This window comes from Trichomycterus rosablanca, chromosome 6, assembly GCF_030014385.1.
Source record: "Trichomycterus rosablanca isolate fTriRos1 chromosome 6, fTriRos1.hap1, whole genome shotgun sequence".
NCBI classification, from domain to species: domain Eukaryota; kingdom Metazoa; phylum Chordata; class Actinopteri; order Siluriformes; family Trichomycteridae; genus Trichomycterus; species Trichomycterus rosablanca.
Genome location: NC_085993.1, coordinates 24,713,977 through 24,730,700, shown reverse-complemented (window position 1 = coordinate 24,730,700; position 16,724 = coordinate 24,713,977). Strand labels below are relative to the sequence as shown.

The 16,724-nt window shown below is 37.2% G+C and overlaps 2 protein-coding genes across 3 annotated transcripts in view; one reads left to right on the top strand and one right to left on the bottom strand.

Annotated features, from left to right (window-relative positions):
* Positions 1-16,724, bottom strand: part of pigu (phosphatidylinositol glycan anchor biosynthesis, class U) — a 37,021-nt gene that overhangs the window by 8,072 nt on the left and 12,225 nt on the right. Inside the window, exons 2-7 of one of the 2 annotated variants that reach the window (XM_062997569.1) lie at positions 7,729-7,793; positions 7,109-7,168; positions 6,940-7,020; positions 6,500-6,609; positions 4,270-4,370; positions 1,000-1,097 (exon numbers count right to left, since the gene is read on the bottom strand). In XM_062997569.1, the coding sequence (XP_062853639.1) occupies positions 1,000-1,097; positions 4,270-4,370; positions 6,500-6,609; positions 6,940-7,020; positions 7,109-7,168; positions 7,729-7,793 (515 nt within the window). The remainder of the gene's footprint in view (positions 1-999; positions 1,098-4,269; positions 4,371-6,499; positions 6,610-6,939; positions 7,021-7,108; positions 7,169-7,728; positions 7,794-16,724) is intronic. The other variant, XM_062997570.1, reaches the window with a different exon arrangement.
* si:dkey-6e2.2 (uncharacterized) overlaps positions 1,439-16,724 on the top strand; it is a 42,547-nt gene continuing 27,261 nt past the window's right edge. The window contains exon 1 of the mRNA XM_062997572.1: positions 1,439-1,648. The gene's annotated coding sequence lies outside the window, so the exon portion shown is untranslated. The remainder of the gene's footprint in view (positions 1,649-16,724) is intronic.

The window sequence follows — 16,724 nt, the reverse complement described above, 5'->3', positions numbered from 1 at the left end:
TTAAATATTGATAGATGTTATTTATCTTGTTAAATACATTCTTACTGAATAAATAGTTCATGTTTATTTATTAGGATTTTAACGTCATGTTTTTCACACTTTGGTTACATTCATGACAAAAAACGGTAGTCACTCGTTACACAATATTCATCAGTTCACAAGTTTAATGTTAATTTTGAATCTCCAATCCACCTCACTTGAATGTCTTTGGACTGTGGGAGGAAACTGGAACTTCCGGAGGAAACCCATGCACAGGGAGAACAAGCAAACTCCACACAGAAAGGACCCGGACCGCCCCACCTGGGGATTGAACCCAGGACCTTCGTGCTGTGAGGCGACAGTGCTAACAGCGCTAAATTCATTAATGTTGCTTAGATTTGACTTAGTTCAGTTTGATTGTTCAGTTATAGTAAAAAATGACAAAACACATTTTTGTAGCTTAGTATTTTTTTTGGTGATTACAAATATGTTCTTCAAAAAATAATAACTTGAGATGAAAGCCACATTGTCATTGTCGCAAAATTGACATTACTGCAGACCCAATACGATGAAAGTTAACTTGGATAGTCAGCATACTATGTATAGCCAAATGTATGTGTATGAGCTTGTTAAGCATCTTGTTAAAAACATGACCATTATTGTGGAGTTGGTTCCCCCTTTTGCAGCTATAATAGCCTCCACTTTCCTGGAAAAGCTTTCCACAATATATTGAAGTGTGTCTGTGGAAGATTGTGCTCATTTAGTCATTTAATTCCTAAGGCCTGCCTCGCAGTCACTCTACTTTATCTCAAAGGTGTTCAGTAGAGCTGAAATATGGGCAGGCCACTGCACTTCCTTCACTACACTTTCTTTCAACCCATCTCTTTATGTACATCGTTTTATGCATTGTCATGATGGAATGTAGAATGTATTTAATAGATTTTATGTTTATAAAAATGGGTGTTGGGGTGTCCATATATTCTGTGTTTGGGTAAGTGCTAAAATGATTGGTGTGTTTACCTGAAGCAGAAAGAGAAGGGCTGGGGCAAACAGTGCAAAAGGATAAATGCTTTGATAGGTTGCCAAGGCTAAGAATATTGCACTCAACAAGGCACTTCCTGAAAAATATACAGAAACATTCATTTCACAATTCCTAATTGCAATTTCCTTGACGCATACACCAATATAGTAATTTTAGTAAACTATATTTTTATATAGAGCTAAAATTTTGCATTTTTCCCAATTCAGGGCTCTAGAGGTCGCACATGCGACCTAATTTCTCAATGGTGCGACTAAAAAAAATCTCAGGTCGCACCGGTGCGACCAGCCGTTCGAGGGGGAAAAAAAGTCTCCGCGACTCTGAAAGTCTCCCTGTGGTTCAACAACAAACACACAATCAGAGATAGTGAAGGGCGGGACAATATTGTAGCGGCGGTATGTGACATTCAGCTCAGCCAATCAGAATGCAGCACCTGGTTATGTGCAGTTTGTTTAGTTTCGTATATGAGACTCGCCGTATAGCCCCAGGATGGAAGTTCGGGTGCTGGAACGCTCTTGGAAGTCCTGACTAAACAGTTAAAGTGACTCTACTATGTCGTGTGCTTTTATTCCCACACCTCCACCACCGCACAGCAAAAGACCTGTAACATCCCCACCGGACAGCGGCTAGGTGAGCCGACCCTCTACAGTAGCAAGTGGCTAATGCTAGCGGTAAAGTGCGGCGATAATGAAAGTAAAAACACGACAATATTTTCGTTAAGTAAAATATAAAAATAACTAAAAGACAATGAAATATCAGTATACATGTAATCACACAGTGAGTGCACCGCAAGCGATTTTGGGACTGTGTAAACGATACAGTAAAGCCGATAATATAATGCACTGCATTTAAGATTACACTCTAGAGCCCCATACACACACACAAATATACACACACATATATATATATAAACAGATATACACACACACACACAAATATACACACACATATATATAAACAGATATATACACACACACACACAAATATACACACACATATAAACAGATATACACACATATATATAAACAGATGTACACACATACACACACATATAAACAGATATACACACATACATACACACATTTACTCTATTATTATTTTTATAATTTGTATTATAGTCTACTATAATACTATCATTGACTGTAAAGAGTGTAGGAAGAGCAATAGTGCATTTGTGACTGGTTGTAATACATTTCGAATTGAAATGCTGAAAAAGCACAATGCATCTATAAAACCCATTACATGCCGGGATAAATGTACTGCCCAAGTGTCCCCTCTCTCTGCTGCCTTTCAGCGGCAGGCAGCAGCAAACAGATCATCAAATGAGGCCATGTTGACCAAATTGTTAATCATTTACAAGTCGATATTGCCTATATGGACAACGATTAAAAAAAAAGTGAACCTGTAAAACTGCGGTGTTAAATGCGATGCGGTCGAAAATTTGGGTGCACCTAACTTTTGTGCTGGTGCACCTAAGAAAAAAAGTTAGGCGCACCAGTGCAACCAGTGCAAAAAGTTAGTCTAGAGCCCTGCAATTAGTGTCTGCTGCAGGCACTGCCAATTACGCCCACTAGATGGCACCCAGCCAACCGGTGGCAACGCAGAGTTTCAAACCAAGTTCAGAATCTCGGTACTGGTGTGCTATTAACAAATATTTTTTGTTAATACTTTGTTAATATTAAGCACTAAAGAAAACATTGTGTATAGAAAGATTAAAGCTACTATCCTTCCAGACAGATGTGGATGCACACATAAAGCTCTAATTTAATTTGTCAAACATTGATTGCCAGAAATGGTTTACCAATGAGGCTACTGTTTGCCTCAATTAATAGTAAAAACACAGACATTAATGCTATCTAGAGCAGCTTCTTAAATGACTGAATGCAAACCATGTCAATTAATGAATAAATTACAATCAGGGCAAAATGGTGCCACAGCTGAAAGAGCGGGTGCTGCACAGCACCAGGGTCCTGACTTTGCCTACTGTCACTGTGTCAGACGTTTGGCTTGTTCTCATGCCCATTTTCACCTACCTCCCCAAAACATGCAGCTGGTAGATTTCCTGCTCTTAAGTTTCGAAAAATTAAGTACATAATTGTACAAAACCCTAACCCTAAAAATTTAAGTCAAGTTAAAACATAACTGTGACTGTATTCAAGATGTTATGACATATTATAGTACTAAAAACATACAAACAATTTAAACCTCACTGTATGTTCACAATTAATTTTAATGACAGGTGCCATACGTATATATATATATATATATATATATATATATATATATATATATATATATATATATATATATATTAATGCTATCTAACGTATATAACCTTGGTTTATGTAAATAATTAAAGCTTTTTGGCACTGGTAAAACTGGGTTTAGCATCTCTGCTGTAGTTATTCACCAATGTTAATTTAATACACAATTTTGTGTTTCATTTTTTTTATTACATCATTTTTAGTATGTTATCATTACTTACAAATTATCTTGCTAAATGTATATATTTGAACTTACTCTCTGATTGGTGGAGCAATAGCTTTATGAAATTTCTTTTTGATAAGTTTGTCTCACATGTAAAAATGAGCCTTTGTGTTTTAACCTAAGGTGCATTTCATTCAAAACTGCATGTGAATGAACTGTTAACTGCCCCAACAGTAGATATGGGTTTTTTAAGCATGCAGACATTCTTTAAAGCCTCAGCCCAACTTGATCTTATTTTATTCGTGTATTCTCAAATGTTTTCTGCTGCTGACCTTGACATCTGGATCACCTCATATGTAGTAAGCCATGAGTGAATGCTTAAGCATTCTTAAAAACTAAATCTTTTATAATCTTTGTTATGTGTCTTTACAAAGGGTGTGGTACAGTGGTGCAGCAGGTAGAGTGGGTGACACACAACAATGTGGGATCACCGTCTGCATGTTTTTCTTTTGTCTGTGTGGATTAGTTCTAAGTAATTTGGTTTTCTCCTACCTCCTACCTGCAGATGGGAATTAGTGCATTCTTGCTTTGTGTGGGACCCTCTCTTAGCCTGACCAGAATAAAGTTAATTGTAAAATGAACTAATATATACATTTAACAAGATACTGTAAATCAGTATTTCTCTTGTACATAGGAACAACTTTGAACACTTCATTCATAAAACCATTGTTTAACAAACTGTCCAAACACTAAAGCCAATGTTATGATCAGGTATGTTTGTACCTTTATGAATAAAAGACATAATGCACATGAAGAATGCTTACCTTTTACTGTAAACAAGATGAAGAGTGCAATAATGGCATTGTTCAGCCCGCATGTAGACTTTGCCACACATGAAAGTATTGTGAAAGGATTCAATAAATAACTGGCAACACAAAATTACAAACAATGTTAAATAATGTGCAATGAAACAGTGTAACACAATTTAGGATAACACTTCAGTGAAAGGGTACTTACATTAGGCCTTTAACACATTTATATGCATTACATGAGTATGTATGTTGAGTAATATGTAATATAATAAAATAATCATTAATATAATATAATAATAAAGTTTTTTTTTCTTATAATTTTTTATTTATTTAGATTAAATGATTCATTTAATTGATATTACATGACAATAGTGCTTTAGTAAAGTTTCATAAATATAAAATTTATCACCTCATTAGTTAAGGGACATAAAAATCTTTTATCAAATGCCAATTAAAAAATGAAATGCAAATAAAAACAAAGAGCAAACCTGTTGTTTACTGGTATTTAACTTAATACTGCATTAAGAGATATTTAATGTTTTACCTTTTCAACTTTTATATTGTGTAGGGCAATAGAAGTTTGTGAAGTGGTGCAGCAGTTAGATGCAGTAGCCCACCTCAGCCGGAATCTTGAGCTATTTAGTTTAAATCTCAGCTATGTTATCGACTAGCCAGGTGTCCATACAGACACAATTGGCTGTGCCAGTAGGAAGGCCCAATACGCTCGTCATTGCTGATGCAACTGCGGCTTATCGAGGAGCCTTCACCATGGGTGTTTAATTTAGAGATCATAGTGCATAACTCTTCGTAAGCAATACTGATCTATGAGACCCCATATCTGGTAGGTAAAAAGAAGTGTAGGTGACAACTGCACATGTCAAAAGGTGAGTAATAGTCTGCGGCTCTTGTCTTCTTATTCAGTCCCTTCGCTAGGGCACTCCAAATTGTGGTTTGGTGCATACTGTTTGCTTTAATCATTGGCATGCGTCTACAAATCCAAGTTGTGACAGTATAAAAAAAACACATAAAGAAACCCTCTGGTCAACTTCATTTTATTTGTTATTGCATATACTGTACATTCCTGCAATACATTCCAAAAAAGGTGGGACAGGGGAAGTTTTGATCTAGTAATGGGAAAAAAACTAAATAAACAGATCAAACTGATGTCAAGACATCTTTTTCAAAGACATCCATACATTTTCATCAAGACAACATGCCACATGCTGCACACATTACAAAGGCATGGCTGCGAAGAAGAGGGAACGGTAACTGGACTGGCCTGCCTGTGGTCCTGACCTTTCCCCAATAAAAAATTTGTAGAGAATTTCAAATGAAAAATGTGACAATGACAGCCCTGTACTGTTGCACACCTTCAGATGTGTTTGCAGAAAAAAAATGTGTTTTAAGTGTTCTGAGATGGAAAGGCAACATTACGTAGTAAGTAGTAAATGTTTTACCATCCCAACTTTTTTGGAATGTGTTGCAGGCCTGAAATGCAGGAATGGATGTTTATTAACAAATGAAATGAAGTTGATCAGACAAAACATAAATATCTTGGGTTCAAACTGTCAGCAATTAAACAAAAGCCTAAATAAAAAGTAAGAAACACTGAGACACTCCACATCACTTGCCTAAAACTATCCATATGGTGAAATGTTGCAGTGGCAGCATCATACTATGGTGGTACTTCACAGCAGGAGGGACATGGATATTGGTGAGGATTGAAGGATAAATGAATGCAGCCAAATTCATGAATATTCTTAAAGAAAACTGCCTCAAGAGTGCACCCAAATGCAGACTGGAGTGACAGTTCACCTTTTATTAAAATAAGTGCAGATAAGACCCAAAGCATACAGCCGAAACAACACTGAAGTTGCTTTGGGGCTAGTCTCTAGTTCTAATCTGACAAAGCCTGAAATAATCTGCCATTAAAAATGGTATAAACTGCCCCAACTAATGTGAGCAAAGTTTGTAGAAATGTATCCATGAAGACCATCTCTTTAATTTTTAATGAATCTTCAGTATACATATTCTCAAAAAATGATTAATGTAATTCTTTTGAATGTGTTAAGGCCAAATGCTTGCAGACTTTAAATAAAGTGTTAACCTTCTGATCAAAACCATTCTTATATCAGCACTTGGTGCTCGTTCTCTTTTCTCTACTAAATATTTAGTCAAACAGAATTACTTAATAACAAATTTAATAAAGACTTATTAATAATATAGTGTAGAAAAGACTTACAACATGGCCACCTTAAGGGGAATATAAAACATCTCTTTGGGTGAACGCATGAGCTCCAGACAGTCATGTGGATACTTGTCTGCCTCCAGAGCATACTTTTGGTGTCTGAACTATATGACAAAACACATTAAAAACCATTAAGAAAAACTATAGAAGATAAAGGCAAACTTCAGATTTTTTAACAAGCCCTTGTTATTGGAATGGGGAGGACATGCCTCACTAAAGAGAGAGCAAGGCAAATCCCCACACACCTGGAAGAGCAGAAATTGAACCCAAGATGCACAATCTCAAGTCAAGGTAGAATAATACTGTGCTTAAATAGAAAGTCTTGCCTCCTGGAGCACATCAGCACTCCCAAGTCACAAATGGCTGTCATTAAGAGAAAGACAAGCCATCCATGTGACCCCACTCGGCAGCTGCCCAATTACAGTTATACTCACCACATTCTTGTTGTATTGCTGCACTGCCAGATAGAGAGCCACCGCTGTGATTCCATCTGCTATCTGATGATAAAAGTGTAACTGACACTTTTACTCAACACCACAATAGGCTCAGCATAGTTTTCTTAAAGATAGTCAGTTTTCAAAACATAAGACTAAATTTACTTACCATAAATACAATCTCTGCATAGTCAACCACAAAATGAAAGAGGTATATGACAAGGGGTGTCTAAAAGAGATTAAATATTTTGTCAGTTAATTTTACTGGTTGGAGAAGCTTTATTTACATTTGAAAAACAACAACAAATTCTCTTTTTTCTGAATAACCCAAATATGCAAAACCCACTATATGCTGTTTAAAATTTAGGCTTTTCTCATGTGCTACCGCTTTACCCACTATAACTGACACTATATGACCAAACATATATTGAGACCTGACAATAAGCACATCCCATTACAAAAAAAAAAAAAACACAACCTGGAAAGTCTACTGTTAATTATTATTACTATTAATAATAATAATAATAATTATTATAAGATAAACTTTAACTCACTTTTACCAAAAGGTCAGTGTTTTGGCATGTATTACAACAAAAATGCAGATATTACAAGGTATTTTTGTTAGTGTGACATTTAACCTACTTTATTTAAAGAAAACAAAGTAACATAATTGCTAAATATTTATAATACATTCATTTCTTTTCATGTGTTTTTAACTTTCAAGAACACAAACCAAGTCAGGTTATAACAGGGTGACACATTAGTGAGCTGGTAATGTTAAATACTCACTTCATGAAATACATCTCCTGAGTAGGGTGAGACATTGAGATCTAGCAGTGCAAGACCTTCCACAACTGCAAAAGCAAAGATATTCCTATTAGTTCTAATGTAGCATGTTTTTAAGAAATGTACGTTTTTTTTCAATTGATGCGTAAAACAACAAAAGAAAAGCACAAATATTTTCCAATAATTAACTAAAGCTTAAAAGTAAATAATGTAATTGCAAGTTTTTACAAATCCTGTAATTATATGACCACATTTAATCGTTTGCAATGCATTTTAACACAGTCAAACTGTTTAACAGTAAACACCTGTATAACAGGGCTCTAGAGTGCGACCAATTTGGTCGCACATGCGACCTAATTTCTCAATGGTGCGACTAAAAAAAATCTCAGGTCGCACCGGTGCGACCAGGCGTCCGAGGGAAAAAAAAAACAACAGATACACATTAGGCCAATATCATGGTCTAAACCAATCAGAGATAGTGAAGGGCGGGACAATATTGTAGCGGTGATATGTGAGCGACATTCAGCTCAGCCAATCAGAATGCAGCACCAGGTTTATACACGTGCGTTCGGACGTTCTGCCGTAAGTTTAGTTTTGTATATGAGACTCGTCGGATGTCCCCAGAATGGAAGTTCGGGTTCTGGAGCTCGGCGGTGTAAAGTGTTGTAACGCTCACTTAAGTCCTGACTAAACAGTTAAAGTGACTCTACCCTGTCGTGTGCCTTTATTCCCACACCTCCACCACCGCACAGCAAAAGACCCGCAGCATCCCCACCGGACAGCGGCTAGGTGAGCCGACCCTCTACAGTAGCAAGGGGCTAATGCTAGCGGTAAAGTGCCGCGATAGTGAAAGTAAAAACACGACAATATTTTCGTTAAGTAAAATATAAAAATAACTAAAAGACCAAAATATATTACAATACATGTAGTCAAAATACACAGTGAGTGCACCGCAAGCGATTTTGGGAATCTGTGTAAAAGATTCAGTAAAGCCGATAATATAATGCACTGCATTTAAGATTACACTCTAACACACACACAAACATATACATATAATTTTAAATATACACACACATATAAATAGATATACACACATACATACACATTTACTCTATTATTTTTATAATTTTTATAAGTGTGCTATAATTAGTCTGTAATACTATAATTAACTGTAAAGAAGACAGTGGCCGGCAATAGTATATTTGTGACTGGTTCTAATACATTTCGAATTGAAAGGCTGAAAAAGCCCAATGCATCTATAAAACACATTACATGCCGCGATAAATGCACTGCCCAAGTGTCCCCTCTCCCCACTGCCCTTCATTGTCAGGCAGCAGCAAACAGATCATCAGACGAGGCCATGTTGACCAGATTGTTAGTTATTTCCAAGTCAATATTGCCTGTATGGACAGTGATTTAAAAAAAAAAAAAAAAAAAGTGAACCTGTAAAACTGCGGTGTTAAATGCGATGCGGTCGAAAATTTGGGTGCACCTAACTTTTGTGCTGGTGCACCTAAGAAAAAAAGTTAGGTGCACCAGTGCAACCAGTGCAAAACGTTAGTCTAGAGCCCTGTATAATAATATCTGTTGTTTTTAATAACTTCGAAAAATAGTGGATCTTTTTGTGAGGTCAGTCATTATGAAAGAGACAACAAACAAAACAAAATTCAAAAAACATTTCCTACACGATAATTAGGAAAAAGCCTAAATCTAGATACAAATCCAAGATAATTTAGAAGGTGCTGAACACTTTATCTAAACAGTCCATCTAGGGTAGTGGGGTAAACATGAAACTATAGCTACACTGCTTAACTGGGAGGGCTCTTGTTACAACAGCTACTATTACACTATTTGTTCCTTAAATAAATTTTAGAAGTCACTGACTGATGACTGATAAATTATCAAATAGTTGGGCCAGGGGTGTCTTAATGGTTAATGACTATTGTACAAAAAGTTGAGGGTTTAAGCCCCACCATCATCAAGTGGTTATCCTTGAGCAAGGTTAGTTGCTTTTACTGCATAATGTCTTAGCTGCTCGTGTTTAGGCCTGGAGATTGGGCAGGCCATGACAGAATATAGATATGATGGTCCTCAATCAACACCTTGATTGACCTGGGTATGTGGGGTGTAGCAAGATCCTGCTAGAAAGATAACAATCCTTGGAAAATTGTCAGAGCAGAAGGAAACCAGATTTCATCCAGTACTACCTTGTTTATAACTTGATTCAAGAATTGTTTGATAAATCTGCACAATTCCAGCCTTGCAGAAGCAACCACAGGTCATCCCTGATTCTCCAAAAAATTTGACAGTGGGCATGAGACTTTGTGGCAAGTAGGCCTCTCCAGATCTCCAGCATCATAATGAATTTTATTTTAACTTATCTAGTGTAATTTTATAATTTAATTATATTTCCAAATCTCCTCTATGCCACCCAAAATGTGTGGGTCCTTGTTAGAGATAACTGATCGTCATTACAATTTACAAGTGTTACCTAAACATAATTATCAAAGAATATAAATTTTTCCTGACATAAGCATAGTTCTATCTTTATACTGGAGTATGTTGCAAAATGTTCACACAATTTTTGTTAAAAAACAACAGTTACTCACAGATCCACATGTGTAGAGATTAACATGCAGTCAACATATAGTCATGTGGGCTTGGGTGTTAATGCATGAATTGTAAGCACCATCTTATCGCAGATAGACCAGTGGAAATGTGTGCTGTTGTCAGATGAATGCATGTGCTTGACTGGCCTGCCTGCAGTCCAGGCCTTACTTCAACTGAAATTGTATGGGGATTCATAAAGAGGACAATCAGACTGTTGAGCAGCTGAAGTTTTGTATTTTTTTTTATTATTATTGGAGAAATTCCAATTGCACATCTGAATGTTAATAAACAGAAAAACGATGTAACACAGTGGAACATGTCCATCCTTACTTTTTAAAAAGGTGTTGCAGGCAGCACATTCTAAATTTGTTTATATTTCCAAAATACAATGAAGTACTTTTGTCAGTTAAATAATTATTTATTTATTTATTAGGATTTTAGCATCATGTTTTATATACCTTGGTTACATTAATGACAGGACAGGTAGTTACTGGTTACACAACATTCATAAGTCATTGAGTTTTTAATGTCACAATCATGGACAATTTCATATCTCCAATTCACCTCACTTGCACGTCTTTGGACTGTGGGAGGAAACCGGAGCACCCGGAGGAAACCCACGCAGACACAGGGAGAACATGCAAACTCCACACAGAAAGGAGCCAGACCGCCCCACCTGGGATCGAACCCAGGACCTTCTTGCTGTAAGGCGCCAGAGCTACCCACAGAGCCACCGTGCTTAACCTGTCAGTTAAATAAAGGCTAAATAGAATGATCAAATTATAGATTGCTGTTTTTATTTAATTTTTCAAAATGTCCCAACCTAGGCATTTAAAATTGCAACAGTTGGGGAGTTCAAAGCTGTCATGTTAAGAGTGAGTAAAAGTCTTAAAGAGCTCATAGTGTTCAACTAAAAGTGTTGTGATTAAGATGAAAGCACTAAAAGCATGTGAAGCACTTGACTAGTAACTCTTTTACTCTCATTTGGCAAAGAGTCTTTATTGATTTTTCGTAGGAAGTCACATTGATGTTCCACATAAATTATACTGTTTATTTATTTATTAGACTGACCCAAGAAGGGTTTAAAATGGACCACTGGCGCAGCTGCAAGATCAGCACATTGACGTGTGGTTAAAACAGTGTACACAGCCTGTGAAAAGTTACCCTACACTAGAGATGGGACGATCGATCGGCTATGAATCGGTATCGGCCGATTTTTAATCAAAATATGCTATCGGCGATCGGCGATATTTCCTAAAAGTAGCCGATCCGATCGTGTGATATATAAAGATCACGTTAAGCTTAACAGCTCAGTGGATTGATCCGGACTTTGAGCTACGAAGCACCAACCATCACATCACCATTCATCAACCATCGTACAGAAACCACAGTGAAAGCTCTTCATGACCTAAAATAACATCATTAACGTTGTGCGTCATACATACGATGTAATTTTGCTGATTGTAATATTTACTTTAAAAAGATAATTCAACCCGGTCACATCTGAGCCGATTCTATCAGCACGTTATATAAACTCCTGGTTCACTTTGGTAAATCGTAAGCGGTTCTTACTTGTGATGTAGATGAGAACAGAAAACGTTACAGAGCCAATCAGAGGCAAAAGTTTATTCATTACCAAATTCGTTAGTTCAGGATCATCTGCTGAACTTTTAGCTCCTTAGACGGAACGAGTCTGACGGTCGGTTACAGATCTGTGGTAATAGCAGTTTAATTAAGCTTTTTAATGAAGCTTTTTAATGTAAGAGAGTCACACAAAATGTTCTGTAGTAGTTGGTGTTTATTTAAAACCACGACATTTAATTAATAACAGTAAACACGGAGAGATAACTGAGAAGAGAAGCTTACGCTTCGCGAAAAATGACTCGTGAATCAATGAATCACTTATAGCGATACAGTGAACAAAGCGTCTCTTCTAAAGGCGCGCACACACACACACAAACACGCGCGCGCTGCTCCGGTTTATCTTCACTGTGAGGCTCTTTTTAAGTTTATTTATTTTATTTACTGCTAACCCCCCCCCCGATCGCAATCGGCTATCGGCTATGTCCCTGAAAGGAGATCGGAGATCGCAATCGGTGCCAAAAACCCCGATCGTCCCATCTCTACCCTACACCATTGGTTTAGTACCCCGAATCCCCCTCAAGTACCACTTTTAGGTGATTTTAGAAAAACATAAGCATCATACACTTAAACATAGTAGGTATGTAAGTAAATGTACTTCATTGAAAGAGGATGCTTTTGTTTAACACTCTGCCCTAGTACAAGTAAATGAATGAATTAAAATCATTCAATAGACAGCCATCATTCTAAACTTAAGAGTTTGCATTTGCCCTCTGTTGAGAGGATTTAGTAACAAATTTAAATGCAATCACTATTGTGGAACGTTTTTAAATGCAATACATGCATTTCATTACTGTTCCATAGTGACATGCACTAAAAGTGACAAAATGAACAGGAATACCTCTATTACATTGTTTTCATGTCGACCATGACCTCTCTAAAACAACAATACATGTAGGTTTGCATAAAAAAATGTTGAATTCGTATCAGAATTCAAATCCGCTTGAAATGCAATTAACTCACATCTGTATTGCATTTCACTGTGAGCTGCTTTGAATGAGCTCTGCATTTTAGTCTTAGCCAGCTATGAATTAGTGACAAAATAAAAAGTGATTACTGTCCAATCACAATCCTCTGACAAATTCAGGGCATGGCTGAGAAACCAGACAGAACAACTCAAACTAGAACAACCTGGAACAACAAATATACAGTACATATAAAGTGTGTATGTGTATATCTTGTGTTTATGTGTGCAAAAGTATGTGTGTGTGCACTTATGTATAAGAAACGGGATTTCACACTTTCTCTCTCTCACTCTCTCTTTCTCAGTTTAATTCAATGTTCAGATGTTTACAGAAAATAAGAAAACGAATAATAACAACAATAGGAAATAGTAACAGTGACAGCAATAATACTAATTGTAATAAGTAATAAAAACAAAAATAAAAATGTGGATGTGTATTTGTGAGACCCACTGTCCTTCACCTGGTGTCAGGTGTGTGTGTATAGTGCTGCTTGTCTACAGTTCTCTCTGTGCTCCCCCAGTAGGTTGGGCAGTTTGTCGGGGTCTGGGAGGAAGTTAAAGTTAGGGATGATGGTGTTGAATTTAGGGAAGCACTGTAATGTGGTGGTATTTGGTGGTTTATTGGTGCATATAAGTGCAGCTCTCTCTCCACTGTATTGGGAGTGCATTGCTGGCACAGCCTCTCCTCTTGGGGCAGCCAAGACCGTGTGTCTCCACGGCCTGGTCGTGTGCGCACAGTTTGTACCTCGACAAGGTGTTTCTCAATTTAGCGTCAGATACTGTGCGCAAATAATCTGCTGCACTGTAGTGTCTGTTTAGGGTCAATTAACACTGCATTTTACTTTGGTTTGCATTTTACTTCGGTTTCTCAATAACTCAGATAATTCATTTCGAGTGTTGTTTAGCTCTACTTCTATACAGGGCTATACTGTTCCCCCATGTGTGGTGTATTTTCCAGTGTTAGAAGTGAAGAAGGGCTTCACATTTGGCTTTGTTCTGTTTTTTTTTTTTTAATGTGTTTTGGGAGTAGAGGGGAGAGTTGTCTTGGTGTCCATGTGAGAGACTTTTGAGAGAGGGTAAAACTTCTTCAGAGCACCCTCATTGCCTTTTAATACCCCAGACCCAATGTGGTAGAGGTTAACTGTTAGGAATTTCTTTTCATAGATATGAATTTGCCGTCCCTTACCAAAGCCATTTAAGTGATGTGTGAAAAGCAGATAAAAGACATATTGCTTTTAATTTTGTCACCTTTACCGCATGTCACTAAGAAAAAGCAATGTCATGATTGTATTGAATTTAACATTTTTCCACTGTAGTGATTGCATTTTAATTTGTCACACATTTTCTTCATACCCTCAGGCATAACAGTGTTAGTATTTTCCCCCAAACCTAAAAATTGGTTGTGTCACCCTTGCAACAACTGCAATCAATGGGATTCAAGTCAGGACGTCGACTGAAGCCAGAAGAAACAGTGTGCAGTGTTTTAATTGCTGACTTAACTCTATTTCATTACATTTCCAAACAATGTCGTGACATTAGATCAAATACACAACATTAATTTTTTTAATAGCAGTATGTAAATGTGTTAAACTGAAAGTCCACTTACTGAATACTTGGTTGTAGTGCTGGACAATAATTCGATATCGATATATATCGCGATAGAAAATGTTTCAATAACGGTGATATGATTTTTAATCAAATTCGATCGATATGCATAAGTCAGTACGTGATGACGTGCGCCACAGGCACGAAGCCGGTGCTCAGCGTTACCGCTCTGATTACACTCCGCTACAACACGGTGGATATTAGCGGCTAAACGAGCATCCACAGTTAAAAAAGAAGCAGTAGAAATAGTTGATAAGAGAGTAAAGACTAGACTCTTTTTTTCTGTATTCTTTAAGCACAACATCTGCTGCAGCAAATTCTGCAGCAACTCTTAAGCACTTTTTATATTCTTTATCCTGGTTGAGCACTTTTGTTCGAAAATGTTTACATACAAATAATAATCAGTCCATGTTGTGGATTAAAGTTAGTTAAGACCAGAGGTGGAAAGTAACGAATTACATTTACTCGCGTCACTGTAATTGAGTGTACTTTTTTGTTTTTTGTGTACTTATACTTTTTAAAGTAGATTTTACAGCCTGTAATTTTACTTTTACTTCAGTATGTTTTGTATTAAGAATTGTAATTCGCTACATTTTAATAAGATCCGTTACTGAGTAAAATAATAAACGCTAAAGAAATCGCGTCTGGGAAACTGCTGCAGTGAATTCTGCGACGGGGAGACGGATCTTTTGTCTCAGTTCCTTTTAAAGAGCCGTATATATACATAACTACTCCCAGAAGTGCGAATCGATTCCTTTATTTCAGTTTAAAGGGCCGTTCAATAGATTCAAATAATTCTACGACACATCACTAGTGGTTACCCAGCTAACACAGAACGTTCCCGTAACGTTAGATTTTGGTTCCCCTATGGTTATTTTTAGGGAACCATTCCATAACGTTATGGGAACGTTCTATTTTCGTTAAAAAAATTTGCGCTGTTCCCGGAACGATCCGGGAACTATGAAACCTAACGTTCTCTCATGGTTTTATGAAAACTAACAGAGAACGTTATCTAAAAGTTGCCTTAAGGTTTTCTTTCTTATGTGTTTAAAGTAACGTTCCAGTAACGTTCCCGGAAGGTTTTCTTATGATCTTTAAAGTTTTTTGGTAGGAACTTACCAAAAAAACAGCCTTTTGCTTGAGACGGTCCATGTAGATCAACCTTTACTTACAAGTACAAACTATAAAACTATGAAACTATGAAACCTAACGTTCTCTCATGGTTTTATGAGAACTAACAGAGAACGTTAGGTAAAGCTTGTATAAGGTTTTATTTCTTATGTGTATAAAGTATCGTTCCAGTAACGTTCCCGGAAGGTTTCTAAGTTAACCCAGCTAGCACAATCATCTGGCCCAGTTCCCACTTTTCTATCGGCACAGTCGGCCGAGTGTGAGAATCGGCCAGAATCAATGTAGCCAGATCCGGCCCAGTTGTTACCACAGCTGGGTTTGGCTGGTGCTCGTAGAAACGCGTGCGCGCCGACGCTGGTTGTCCGGCTGTGGCCCAGCGTCCAGTCTCTGATTCAGCGGCGGCAGAACGAGCGTCACCATAGCAACAGTGCGACGCGAGCCGTTGAAGAAAAGGAATCGTTCGTTCGTGTGAGGTAAATAAACATTTAATCTTAACAACTTTTTACTTAGTAAAATGTAAGCAGAAAGTATATTAATGAGTTTTGGATTAAGATAGAGAACAATTTGGAAATGGAAACTGTTTATGGTAATGTTATCTAGTGAGTTTCAGGTTAACTGGTAGTCTGAACTGAAACACTTCAGGTAACGTTAGCTAAAAGGCTAACAGTTTCTAGCATTAGACAACAGCTGCTAAATAATTAAAGTTCATTGAATACTGTGGATAACGTAAACTTAAAAGCTACAATAAGCAACAAGAACAACAACAACAATAATAGTAATACAATAATAAGCAACAGACGACCTACCATCTCTGACTACATCCACAAGGTGGACCAACAAAGCAGGTGTGTATAATTTAAGAGTGGACAGTGAGTGGACACGGTATTTGAAAACTCCAGCAGCGATGCTGTGTCTGATCCAGTCATATAAGCACAACACACAGTAACACACCACCAACCACGTCAGTGTAACTGCAGTGCTGAGAATGATCCACCACCTAAATAATACCTGCTCTGAGGTGGTCCTGTGGAGGTCCTGACTATTGAAG